Source organism: Kryptolebias marmoratus, linkage group LG19, assembly GCF_001649575.2.
Source record: "Kryptolebias marmoratus isolate JLee-2015 linkage group LG19, ASM164957v2, whole genome shotgun sequence".
Lineage (NCBI taxonomy): Eukaryota > Metazoa > Chordata > Actinopteri > Cyprinodontiformes > Rivulidae > Kryptolebias > Kryptolebias marmoratus.
Genome location: NC_051448.1, coordinates 21,005,337 through 21,018,805, shown reverse-complemented (window position 1 = coordinate 21,018,805; position 13,469 = coordinate 21,005,337). Strand labels below are relative to the sequence as shown.

Below are 13,469 nucleotides of genomic sequence, written 5' to 3'. Positions count from 1 at the left end.
AGATGTTGCATTTAGGTGCTGGTAGAAAGCTGGGTCATCTGAGTTTTCTTCGGAACTTTTTTTTTTCCATAGTTCAACACGGTCAGTAAAACGTGCAAGTTTTAACATCCACTTACTTCTGACGGTAGACCACGACCGCAATCACTGGGCTGAATCCGTGTATCATTCATTCTTTCCATTTTCAATTGACTATTAAAAATCAAATAATGAAAAACGGACTGGTTATTTTATTTTTTATTTTTTGAAAGTATTCTAATTACCTAACACCTGCCTGTTTATTTTTTTTTAACTACATTTCTTAGTTGGATGTTCTTTATCTAGTTTTCCAGTTCAATTTGGAGGTCTACACCAATGTTTGTATTCTCTCTCAGAATTTGTACTTATGTTGAAAATGTATTCCTTCCAGAACATGTGAATAATGACAGAGTTTAAGGTAATGCATTGACAGTAGTATTTATTTCAGGTTTACAGAAACCACATCAAAATTTTACTTTGTAAAATCAAACTAAAGTAGACTAATCCTTTCCAGCCATTACAGCAATAAATCCTTTCAGGTACATCTTGTTAAACTTAGCACATCTAGTCAGTGGATTTTTTTGGTTCATTGTTCAAGGCAAAACTGCTAGCTCAAATGACATCTAATTCAAATGGCGGAGTAACTTAATGCAATTTTGTGTTAGAAAAGTCACAACGTAATATTTTTCCAGACATAATTATTTTAAAGGCTGATCTGAACCAAATGTAAAAGAAAGCATAAATAAATGGATTCAGTGTTGAGTTTGTCAGGGCAAGCCAAATAAGTGTTTCAATCACTGGAACTGGTATTAAAATGTTAGAAAAAGTCGAAAAAGTTATGCAAATGAAACACGGAGTCCAAGAAAGAAGAAACACTCCCAGAACAATAGCCAAAGTTTTTGTGGCTTTTCTCTCCATCTTACTGACAGCTGCTCCACCTTTCATTCTTGTTTGAATGCTTCGAGCCTGTCTTTGTGCAACAAGAAAAATCTTCAGGTAAATACACAACATTATGACAAGTGGAAGGTAAAATGAAAATATAGGTCCAACTGTGTTTGCTATTAGAAAATCAATAAAACATGTGTCCTCACATTGCTTGTTTGTTAACACAGGTATTGATACGCCAATTCCAATGATTGCAGAAAAAATCCAGTTCAAAATAATCATGATGACAACAACACGATGACTGATTTTAGATTTATACATTAATGGCTGACACACTGCATAATATCTGTCAACAGAAATACAACATAGGTGCATAATAGAACACGTGCAAAGATATGCATTAAAGCTGTCTCGTATCTTACAAAATAAATCTTCATGGAACATACAAGAGCTGGGAGAAAATACAATGGTCAAAGGAAAAACTATAATTCCTACAAGCAGGTCAGCCACAGCCAGAGACAGAATGAGGGAGTTAGTAGGAGTGTGAAGCTGTTTGAAGTAAAGCACAGAGATTATTACAAGGAGGTTTCCACATACTGTGACAACAGATAAAAGTGTAAGAAAACCATATAATATCACACATACAGCAGAAGGGGTTGTGGTAAATTGGTAGCTGAAGTTATCTGTTTCATAACAGGGATGTGCATAAGCCACAGCATCAGTTCTGTTGATAGTAACTTCTGTTTCCATAATGACCTAATAAAATTATGCAGTTTCTTTTCAAAATCAAAGACAACACAACAGAGAAAATGATATGAAACACAAGTTTTAGACATACACCATATACAGACTTCGTAATGGTTCTCCAAAATTTCTGATAAACGCTCATTAGTGCTGGTGTCCTGTGTATAAACTTTTATTCTCTACTCCCTTTCTAGTCTCAGCCAATAGGAATTGAAAACTGCATCTCACCTGAACCCAGTGATAACCATTGATCCAGCATGATTGTGTGTCTGTGCATTGCATCTTAAAATGTACATAAAATTGACAGAATGACTGTAATTATTTTTAAAGTGACCTAAATTTCTACAGGATCCTGTTTAATTTGGCTTTTAGGTTTTTGTGCCATTGCAGGCTGTTGTATTAAAGCAGCACTATTTCAGTAAATTATCAAATGCATGGATAAATGGATTTGTGGATAGATGAACGGATAGATGGATGAATAAACTGATAGATGAATGGAATTATGGATCTGAAGGGATTGGCCCTGAAAAATCAGCAGGTAGAGTTAAGTAATAAACAAAATTCACCCATTTATTAAATCATATTGATCATGTATGTCTATACATTAAATGAAAAATGTGTAAGTGAAATTAGCCAACAGTTGCAAACTATCACAACCATTTGTTTAACTATGCAAACAGCCAAAGTGACTGAAAATATGTCAACAGTGATGATGTCAATGCAAGAGCTGTTTGGGATCAAGAAGTCTGACATTTTCAGATTTGTTAATTAAAATATACAGACAAAATTATCCATTTAGAAGAAGTCTTGCAAAAGCCATGAGTATAAATGCCAAGCTGTGTCTTTATGATGCTTCATTATTCTCTTTTCATTCACATTTAGCAGCAAATTCACTCTTATATTTCTACCTAAATATCTTTTCCAACATTCTATACTTGTCCAATCCATCATATTTGTTTACTTACATTGAATATGGCCAGTCTAATGTAGGTCAATCTCATGACTCAAGCTTGCACTTGGTTTTTGGCAGATTCAGCCAAGCACTTTGTTTACATTGAGTGCGTACCCACATTTTCATGTAGAACTGTCAACACTGAAAACTTCTCCTTGATCGAATCACTAGTGTTAAAAGTTGGTTCTACGAAAGTGTTCCTCCATCATCAAACTGGAGAAAGTTTTAATTGTAGGGGATTTTAACAGTCATGTTGATGATGAAAACTGTAGTCTTTGATTTACATTTTCCTCTAAATCCCCCAGACCCAAAAATTAAGTTTGTGAAGCGTATTATTGATCAAAATGCAGCTGAAAGGTTCTCTGCTTTTTTTTTACCCTTGTTCTTTGTCAGGATATAATGATGATGATGTTTTCACTCAGTCTTTTCACAGTCATTCTTCAACTATTTTAAGTGATGTGGCACCCTTTAAACCAAATTCTTTATTTCATGAAAAGCCTTGTCCTTGGATTAATGAAACTATTCAGAATTGAAAGAGAAACTGTTGTAAGGTTGAGCATTTATAGGAATCAAGTAATCTTGAAGTTCGTAGACGTCATCCTAAGACACTAAGAATTTCCTTAAATGACTCCATTAGAAATGCCATAGCTCAGTACTTTACTCATTTGGTATCTTTTTACAAAAGAAATCCTAACTGTTTGACACCATCTAATCCACCATTGCTCCTTCAGGTCCCCAGGCCTATGCAATAACTAACACAGATATCAACAATTTTGTTAATTTTTTTTGTTGATAAGGTTAGCGACGTTATGGCAAACATCTCTCCATCAACTGCTAGAATTCTCCTTGTGATCCATCACCTCATACTCCTTTTAATCAGTGACATCTTCAGACATTTCTGCTCTATTAGATAAAATGAAGACCCTTCTGCACTGTTCAAAAACATTTTTAACACTATTGGCCATACTATTGTAGAACTTTTAACACCTCACTTTCAACAGGTGAGGTTCCCAGCTTTTTAAAAATGTGCTATTGTTGAACCAGGACTTAAAAAGCCTAACCTGGACCCGACAGAATAAAGAAAATTTAGGCCGATATCTAAATCCCCATTTTGTATATGAGTTACAGGAAAAAGTTATGGTAGAAGCAATTTTCCAGTTTTTTTTTCAGACATGACATGACATTTTTGAAAACTTTCATTTAGATTTTTGCAACGCTCACTCCACAGAAACTGGCTTACTAGCCTTACTAAACGTTTTCAATAATATTATGTCAGCTGATTCAGGGAACTACCCATTATTGGTCTTACTGGACCTATCTTTCACGCTTGATACTGTTGATCTCAACATTTTTATTAATAGTCTTCAGAATCAGATTGGATTGCCTGGGCTTGTCCTCAAATGTTCCTCATCATATCTGCCTAACCAAAGTTTTAGTGTTTCAGTAAATGAAATCAGACACTACAAAGTTGTTTTGTGGTGTCCCTCAGGGTTCTGTTTTGGGACTTATTTTATTTATTCTATATATTCTGCCTCTTGGACAGATATTTCAACAGTTTAGGAATGTGCAGTATCACCTGTACACTGAAAATATTTAGCTGTACTGTTCATTAATGTTGTGGATTTAAGTATTTTTGAGTTTATTTTGGTTCGTTTTGTGTTTCTGTAACTCCTCCTGTGTCAGGATTCACCTGTCCTCTGCTCAGTAAATTTCCGGTCTGCCTGCCACGCCCACCTCACCTGGTCCGTGTCATGTTCCCAGCTGCAACTCATTTTCCTCTCATCCTCAGTTCTTTAAAGCCAGTCTCTTTTCTTTCATTCCCCACTGGTTTATTCCTTTGTCTTCTCATTCTTGTCTGCTGTTCATGCCCTTGTGGTTTTCCATGCCACGTTCATGCTCTTTATGTTTTTGCTCCTCCTTTTTTGTTGTAGGTTTTTGTTGCTTAGTTTTTGCTGCCCTGTCAGCCTGTTGGTTTCCTTTAAGTTTTGTTAGTAAATTAGTATTTTTTTCATTATTATTTTACCTCGCCTCAAGTCTGCATTCTGGGTTTGTCATGCCCTACCATAACAATGAAAGAATAATGAGTTCCATAAACTAATGTTTCTAACAAACTGCTTGGCTAACATTAAACAGTGGTTAAGGGACGACTTCTTGCAGCTGAACTCAGATAAGACTGAAACTCTGATTGTTGCCCCTGAAAACAAGAATTTGCAAATTAAACAGTTCATTGGTCTTTCTCTGAATGCTACATGTGACCAGGGGTGGAAATTAAAAATTTTGTCCACCAGCCATAGTGGCTGGGGGACAAATTTTTTTACCAGCCACTCAAATATTTTACCAGCCACTATTTTTTGTTGTGACAAAGTTATTTCATATGATGATGGAGGTGGGTGGAAGCAGTTGTGGTGCTGAACAACACCTCTTTCTAGACACTGCATGGAAATAACTAGATTTTTCTTATTTTATTTTAAGCCATTAAAAGATGCATAAAAAATTCAGACAAGTGAAATTTATTTCTGTGGAGTGTTTTTGAAGTTTTTTTTTGTGCTTTTGTAAGTTTTTGTATGTAAGTTGTAATGTTTTTCAGAGACTTGATGCTTTTAATGCATAGATCTATTAGTGCTACCCGCTTATATTTAACAGGTAGGATATTCTGATCAAGGAAGTGATTTTTGTGGTCTTAGAAAGGTTTTCTTCGGGGATATAAATTGTTCCAATGCTATGCTAAGCATAACTCTTAAGCTTCCACTTCAGTATCCGATGATATTTAACATTAACACGAACCGCTATAGTTTTCGGTTTGTAAACATGACGGTAGCAGTTTTTGACGGGTAGCACCGACCGTTAGACACAGCTGTTTAGCCGTGCTACGGTAGGAAAATCTGACGAGGAAGCACAGATCGTCAGAACACCGGCCGTAGGCGCGAACGCACACTGACCGACGTCAAGACGTCATTGATTTAGTTAAAAAAAACCGTAGTTTAACTTTCGGTTCTTCACTTGACTACTCTTGAGGAGGTTTCCACATACTGTGGCAACAGACAGTAGTGTAAGGAAACCATATAATATCACACATACAGCAGAAGGCGTTGTGGCAAATTTGTAACTGAAATTCTTTACTTCATAGCAGGGGTGTATATAAGACACATCATCAGTTCTGTTGACAGTAACTCTTGTTTTCATGACCTTTAAAAATGATTCAATTCATTTGAAAAAAGAGTACACTACAGAGAAATCACATTCAAAACATTTTTCAGATGTACATCATTCACAGACTGAGTAATGATTCTGTAAAATGTCTGACAAAAACACTCACAAGTCATCAGTTCTATTGCTTCCTGTGGGCCACAGAAGTCTCTTTGTGTAAACATTTATTCCATCCTGCCTATGTACAGTTGTTCAGTAAGAATTGGGAATTGTATCCCATCTGAAAGCAGTAATTACCAATGATGCAACATCTATGTGTGTCTATGCGGCCCACATTTACAGGCACAAACACAGACAAATTTGTTGGTACATTTCCACAATATTAACAAAACAACTATCTCTGAAATGACAAAAGTATGTTGGTCTTTACTGTTTATTTTATTATTAAAGAGATGGTTTTGTCATTTTTGAAGCGGTGGACTGTCAAATACTTATCAATAGTTGCTGTCCCATTGGCCATGAAATCAATCACAGAGCATATGACTGTATGAAATAAAGAACAGGTCTTTATTCAGGCTAGGCAAATGACTAGCTAAATTGGGGCTATTTATTTTTTTATATACGGTTACTGTTTCTTTAAGTTAGGTTGTTTTGGGGTTATACTGGAAGAACTGTTGGGTTGCTGACGAGGAGGGAGGGGGCAGTTGCTGGAGAACTGGAGCATTGCTGGTATTCTGTGAGAGCTGTCCTGTTATGTTTGACCTAAATGAACCAGTGTTAGAAGCAAAATCTCTGTCTGGTACTTGAGTGTCATTATATATAGATATCATATGTCATATCATATGTCATACATGTGTCATATATATATATGTGTGTGGATATGTATTTTTGTAATAATAAAATTGAGAAAAAAAGAAGAACTATTGAACAAGTCAATATAGAACATTGGTATATTATTGATTCTGTTCCAGCATTGAAAACCTGTTTTCCAAAATGTGCTTATTTTGTCCATAAGAGAATATCTAACTTATTTAGCATGTTGGTCATATCAGATCTTCCTCTGCTGGGGCCATTGCATTATCCAGACCCTCCAGGATTTCGCGATGATGCGATCGCAACTAATAACGCAAAATCAAGCGAACCCCGCGAAATCACAACTTTGTGCAACTTTGCCCAAAACACTGCAACTTTCCTGCAACTTTAACCAAAATAACCCCAAATGACTCACGAAGAAGAGATGTGACGTCACATCCTGTTAACATCAGAATGCCGGGAGCATGCAGGAGCAGCGACCGAAGCCAAAATGTGCGCTAATGCTTCACATTTGCCCACAAAGATTTCAGCAAAACACCGCAGTGAAGTTAGTTTTAAGTGAACTAACTCCGCGGAGCGTGAATATCCAACATTCAACTTAAAACTAACTTCACTGCGGTCGCAAACCAGTTTCCTACCCAGCTGCACGAGAGTGGGGAGAAGCTGTTTTGCTCGTCCTGCAGCGTAATCATGGAACATAAACGCATCGACAAACACTTTGTGTCTGCAAAACATGTGAGGAGAGCTGCAGACGAGGGACAATCCAGAAATGGTCTGAATGTCAGTTTAGAAGCTATCAAAGTTCTCAAATAAAGCACCTTTTGATAATGTCAATGTTTGTTGGTAATTATCTTACAAAACTAGTAAGTATTTTTGGTTTATATATTAAAAGTTATGATTTTTTATTGATTTTAGTAAAAAAAAAAAAAGCAACTTTTCATTGCAACTTTTAGGAAGATGCCCTGCGAAATCAGGCATTTTAGCCCGCAACAATCACAAAAAATGCCCGCGAAATCCTGGAGGGACTGATTATCTTAGCTCTGTATCTCCTGTTAGGTAAATTATCATGTGATCATTGACAGCTTTACTTTGCTTATGAAAGTCATATTTTAAACCATCTATTTACAGATCAAAAAAAGTAAAAAAAAAAAAAATGCAACTGGACTTGTGTTACTAAAAACGTTTTGCTTCTCATCCGAGTAGCTTTATCAATTTAAACAACAGAGAGTGTGGAGTTCAAAATTTTAAAGCTGAGATGTTATGTAAGTTGGAATAACTGTCACTGTCACAGAGTGACAGGACTCCCTATGATACCTTGAAGAGAGACCCAACCAGCACCTACAAAAAGGTGATGGACTACTTGCAAAAATTTGAAATGGACAAAACAATCAGTTGATCACTGTACTACAGAAAATACCAGGGGAAAGCTACTCCCTGTTACATGGACTTCCCAAAATACACAAATAAGGAACAGCACTAAGAACAAGACAAGACAAAGACTTAAACAACAGGATCAACTTCACCCCAGGCCAGATCTGTACCCTGCTGGACCTCTTTCTTTCAACCGCTTATTTGAAGTATAATGACAGTTTTTACAGACAGAAGCATGGCTATGCCATGGGATCTCCAGTGTCACCCACTGTGGCCAATCTCTACATGGAGGAAATGGAACAGAGAGCCCCGAACTCCTTCCAGGGAACAACACTGAGCCATTGGTTGAGATGTGTGGATGATACCTGGGCCAAAATCCAAGACAAGGAAGTAGAAGCATTTACCAGACACATCAACTCTGTTGACAACGACATCAAGTTCACCAGAGAGGATGAGAACAACAAGAAGCTGCCTTTTTTAGATTGTTTGCTGTACATGAAAAAAGACGACAGACTCAACATTGAGGTCTACAGAAAACCAACCCACACAGATCATACTTTTTGTTTGACTCTCATCACCTACTGGAACTTGACTGTTTGTCATCAGAACAGAAGGAAAATGAAAAAAAAAACACACATAAAAGAAGCTCTCCAAACATGTGAATACCCTAGCTGGCCTTTTGTTAAGTCAGCAAATAAATCTAAAAAACACTGAACAGAATAAGGAGCATAACAAATGCAAAAATATTGTCATCCCTTATGTTGATGGAGTATCTGAGAAACTCAAAAGGATTTTCTTCAAACACAACATCCCAGTACATTTCAAAGCCAACAGGACTCTAAGACAGAGGCTGGTCCTTCCTAAGGAGAAAACACCCAAACACAAATTGAGTGGTGTGATGTATGCAGTTCAATGCAGCAAGGGGTGGTCAGACTTCTATATTGGAGAAACAAAACAGCTTCTCCACAGACATATGGTTCAACACAGCTCTTCAGGACAACACTCAGCTGTGCACCTACACCTCAAGGATAAAGTACACTCTTTTGAGGACCAAATTATTGTGTTTTGGACTTAGAAGACAGATAGTCTGAGAGGGAGTGAAGGAAACCATTTACATCAAATGGGAAAAAAACAATTTTAAATAGAGGTGGAGATCTCTGATTTCAGCTTTAAAAAACCTGCAATGGAATGTCAAGCCAGATACCCAATCATTTTCACTCTAATCAACACCTTCATTCATAGGAACAAAGTGGCCTATTTGTGAGCCAGGCAAACAAAGCCCCAAACAAGCCTCTATTGTGAGCAGAGTGAGTATAATCTGCATGTGAATCTCACTTACATAACATCTCAGCTTTAAAAGCTTGAACTCTACACTCTCTGCTTTTTGAATCGAATAAAGCTCCTTGGATGAGAAGTGAAATGTCTCCACCTACAGAATAAAAGTCCAGTTGTTTTTGTTTTTTAACCCTTTTTTGGATTTACCATGTCCTGGATGACAGATAATCTACACCAGCACATCTATTTACCGGAAAAAGATAGCAAGAGAACACTGGACTGAAGGACAACGTAGAGGCACTAATAATGGCAGCACAATAGCTGGTCCTTAGTACAAGAGCAATAAAGGCTGGGGTCTACTATACCAGACAGGACCCAAGATGCATACATCAGAAGATCACAATGCAGGAGAGAAACCCAGACATCCCTTTATTCAGCGACACTCTCCAGCTCCTCCTGGGGAATCCTAAGGTGTTCCCAGGCCAGAGAGGATACACAATCCCTGCAGCGAGTTCTAGGTCTGCCTCAATGTTTCTTCCTAATGAGAATTGCCTGAAAAACCTCCAAATGGAGGCATCTAGAAGGCATCCTAATTAGATGCCGGAATCATCTCAACTCCTGTCAATGCAAAAGACCAACAGCTCTATTTAGGCCCCTTGTATCCAGGATCTCGTTCTTTTGGTCAAGATCCATACCATAGGTGAGGGCTGGAATGTAGACAAACCAGTACACTGAGAGCTTTGCCTTTTGACTCAACTCTTTCTTCACCACGACTTGAATTGGGATGTGGACAACCTGGGATTGGGCTCGATGTCTCTTTCTTAGTCACCAAATGGTTTGCCATTACGGTGTACATTTTAGGACATCCTCAGGTATCAGAAAAAATGGCATCAGACTCAGATCTCAGGAGAAAAGCCATCAGGTGTCAGGAAAAAAAAAGTTGCCAGGTATCAGAAAAAAATGCATCAGGTCTCAGAAAAAAAGGCCTCGAAGAGAAGCTTACTGCAGGTGGTGTTGTGGTCAGAATTTCTTTATTTATCTTTATTTATCTTCATTGTTACAAACACAAATAGAAAGCAAACTTATGAGCACAAACACAAACAATATTCAACAAAGAAAATGTGTGTTTGACACAATTTCCATGAGAGTAACGTCTGTTGAAAAACAGTTTTACTGGCAATTTAGTGACAATGAAGTTGCGACTTAGCAAAAATTATAAAACCCTTACCATTTTAAATATCTTGTGTGGAATAAAATTCCATAAAGATTCTGGCATCTCCAAACATTTTGTAATTTTTTTGTGCAGATAAAAGAAGTTGGAAAAAAAATTCTGACAACAGCACCACCTGCAGAAGGCTTCTCTCTGACGATTTTTTCTTGAGACCTGACGCCTTTTTTTCCGATACCTGAGGATGTCCTAAAATGTACACCTTATGCTAAAACCTCCTTTAGGCCAACTAAAAGTCTTTCTCCTTGGCCTCTCCAAATTCCTCCCATTCCTGGGTTTTTGCATTTGCAACCACAGAAGCCACAGTCCTCCTGGCCACCTTGTACCTGTCAGTTGCTTCAGGAGTCCTCTGGGCCAGCCAAGCACTAAAGGCCTCATTCTTCAGCTCTACAGCCTTCAGCACCACTGGAGTCCACCAGCAGATCTTTTAGTTACCGCAGTGACAGGCATCAATTACCTTCAGGCCACAGCTCCTGAAAGGCACATCTGCAAGAGAGGCCCTGAACATGGTCCATTCAGATTCCATGTCCCCAACCTCCTCCAGGACATGTGAAAACCTCTCCTTAAGGTGTGAGTTGAAGATCTCATGGACGGGGGGGGCATGCTAAATGTTCCCATTTCACCCTCACTCCATATTTGGGTTCACCAGATCTGTCCAGCAGACAACCCCACCACTAAGGTGGCCTGATACCAAGTACACTGATGGGCCACACTATGCCAACATGGTGTTTGTTATGGACAGCCCATGTCGAGCAAAGAAATCTAATAACCAAACACCACTTGGGTTTGAGATAACTTTGTCATTGCCCTCATGGGCATTGAAGTCTCCCAAGAGAACAACATAATTCCCATATGGCACCCTTTACAGGACACGATCCAGAGATTCAAAAAGGCTGGATAATCTGAATGGCTGCTCGGTGCATAAGCACAAACAACAATCGGAACCTGTCCTCCTGCATCTTCAAGCCACAGAAAGGCAACCCTCTTGTTCATCAGGTCAAAAGTTCAAAAACGAGGCACTCAGCCGGAGGCTTGTGAATATCCCCACACCTGTCTGACGCCTCTCTCTCTGGCCAGAGTAGGAGATAGTCCAGCGCCTTTCCAGGAGTTGGGTTCCAGTGTCCAAGTGTGCAGAGAGGTGAGCCCAACAATATGTAGCTGGTATCGCTCAACCTCCAACACAAGAGCTGGCTCATTACCAGCCAGTGAGGTGACATTCCATGTCCCTAGAGCAAGTTTATGCCACCAGTAATCAGCACACCCAGGAACCCTCCCTCACCCCCCTCCTGCACCTGACATCAATGGTCCCCCTGAAAATAGTGGATCCACATGGAGGTGGCATTGTGTCTCTTCGTCGTGCTTGGCTCGACCGAGCCCAGGAGCCCCCTCTAGGCCTAGGACCAGAGAGGTTCTCTTTTCCTGGTGAGATGTCCTGATTTGAATCATGTATAACCATCAAGGTTTTCAAATTGCTCTTACTCTGTCCCCTTCCCTGGGGTCAATTTGCCATTGGAGATGCTACCAGGTGTCAATGCCCCAAACAACATAGCTCCCAGGATCACAGGGGTACTCAAACCCCTCCACCAGGCCCTGTGCAAATATGCCCTTGAGACAGTCCAACATATAACAGCAGAATGTTAGATGCAGGCACACAAGCCTTACATGGAACCCTATAACCAAGTTTGGAACTAGAAAATTCCCACACACCTGTGTCTTTCAACCCTCTTCGGATTTGTTTCACCTGTTGTGCTGTTCTTTCAAAAACCTGCACAGAAAAAAAAAAGTTGTCAAGACCATAAAAAGCAAAGAAATCTTTGTTGTGACAGAGAATGACATTTGGAAATCGAGAGTAGTTTTTATTTTTTTTATTCCAGTTGTAGGACTTACAATTAGACCTCATAAGTTCAAGATAACTGGAAAGCAGTCATTTACTGTAGGTGCCCAACATTATGTGACACCCTAGTGGCCATGATTGGATTTAAACAGAATACTAACGTGTTTATTGAGTAACAGACTTGAGTCCTAAGTCTAACCTGTACATGCTACTTACCATTTCTGAGGGCCCTCTGAATATCTGGAGGATTAGGCTGTTGTGTACTTAGAGCAGTTGAAGGACCAGCTAAAGACAAAACACATGCATAACACATGAGTTATAAAAAAAACTTTTTTAACACAAATGGGTCTGTTTAAATTTGAAATGGCAATAATAGAAAGACAGACAAATCTATAAGATGTTGTTGCTGGTGGTTGCAGATATCACTGTACAAACCCTGATCTGAACCAGTCTCCAGTGTCTCCACAATATCTACAACTTGGTGCCGTGAAGAGCTGCGACTTGCCCCACTGGTGGAAGGCACAGATTCCTCTCTATTCTCACTTTCAGTCTGTCTTTCCCTGTCATTCTGTGATAGTCCTAAGAATCAAGATGTTTGGCACATACAAATGAAGTTAATGTCAATACGTTTTAGGGTAAACCTCATCACCATTTGTGTCTTTTATTTCTTTCTCCACAATGTGTGATGGCGTCTGATTATGTGCACCTATCTTTAAAAAAATATTAGCTATGGAATTGTTGTAGGCAGAACTTCTTGTAGATAGAGAAGTTATACCCTATCTATGGAGTGTTACTTCGCATTATACAAGTTAACCATCCATACGTAAATACAAGTCATCACCTTCCCAAATAACATCAGTTCTGATTCAGCCGTTATTGATTATTTATCACTTAACTGGAAGGACTAAAGCCTATCAATTTGCATACTGGTATATGAATGTGATTTTGAATAGGTTTATGTAACTCCAGTGTAAATTTCTGTAAGTGGTTAGCATGTCTGACATAGATTTTGTCCATTTGCATTTATAAAGAAAATCAGGTGTACAGATGAGAAGTTTAGATTTAGATCAGTACCTTGAAAAAAAACTGATTGTGTTGCCTTATCTGTGAAAAAGGAAATTCCTCTCCACAAAGAAGACATGGTGTAAGGGGTCCAACATATGTGTTAGAAGTATCGTCCTACATGTAAAGTAAAAAAAAAAAAA

The 13,469-nt window shown here is 38.6% G+C and overlaps 2 protein-coding genes across 6 annotated transcripts in view; both read right to left on the bottom strand.

The window, feature by feature from the left end:
* The window catches only part of LOC112451401, an 80,742-nt gene that overhangs the window by 62,243 nt on the left and 5,030 nt on the right, over window positions 1–13,469 (bottom strand). For 4 of the 5 annotated variants that reach the window (XR_003040219.2, XR_005234466.1, XR_005234468.1 and 1 more), the window contains 2 exons: window positions 12,481–12,549; window positions 12,138–12,195 (listed from right to left, as the gene is read on the bottom strand). Coding sequence is in view for 1 of the 5 variants with exons in the window: in XM_037981412.1 (XP_037837340.1) it covers window positions 12,188–12,195; window positions 12,481–12,549 (77 nt within the window). In the remaining 4 variants the exon portion in view is untranslated. Of the gene's footprint in view, window positions 1–12,136; window positions 12,196–12,480; window positions 12,550–13,469 lie in introns of those variants that run through there. The other variant, XM_037981412.1, reaches the window with a different exon arrangement.
* On the bottom strand, window positions 661–4,904 carry LOC108247848 (trace amine-associated receptor 1-like). Its single transcript, XM_037981568.1, has one exon. It carries the CDS (start codon window positions 1,648–1,650, stop codon window positions 661–663), a length of 990 nt encoding a protein of 329 aa, XP_037837496.1. The 5' UTR covers window positions 1,651–4,904.

Coding starts and splice junctions, on each gene's coding strand:
- LOC108247848 (XM_037981568.1), bottom strand. CDS start 1,650: ATGGAAACAGAAGTTACTATCAACAGAACTGATGCTGTGGCTTATGCA.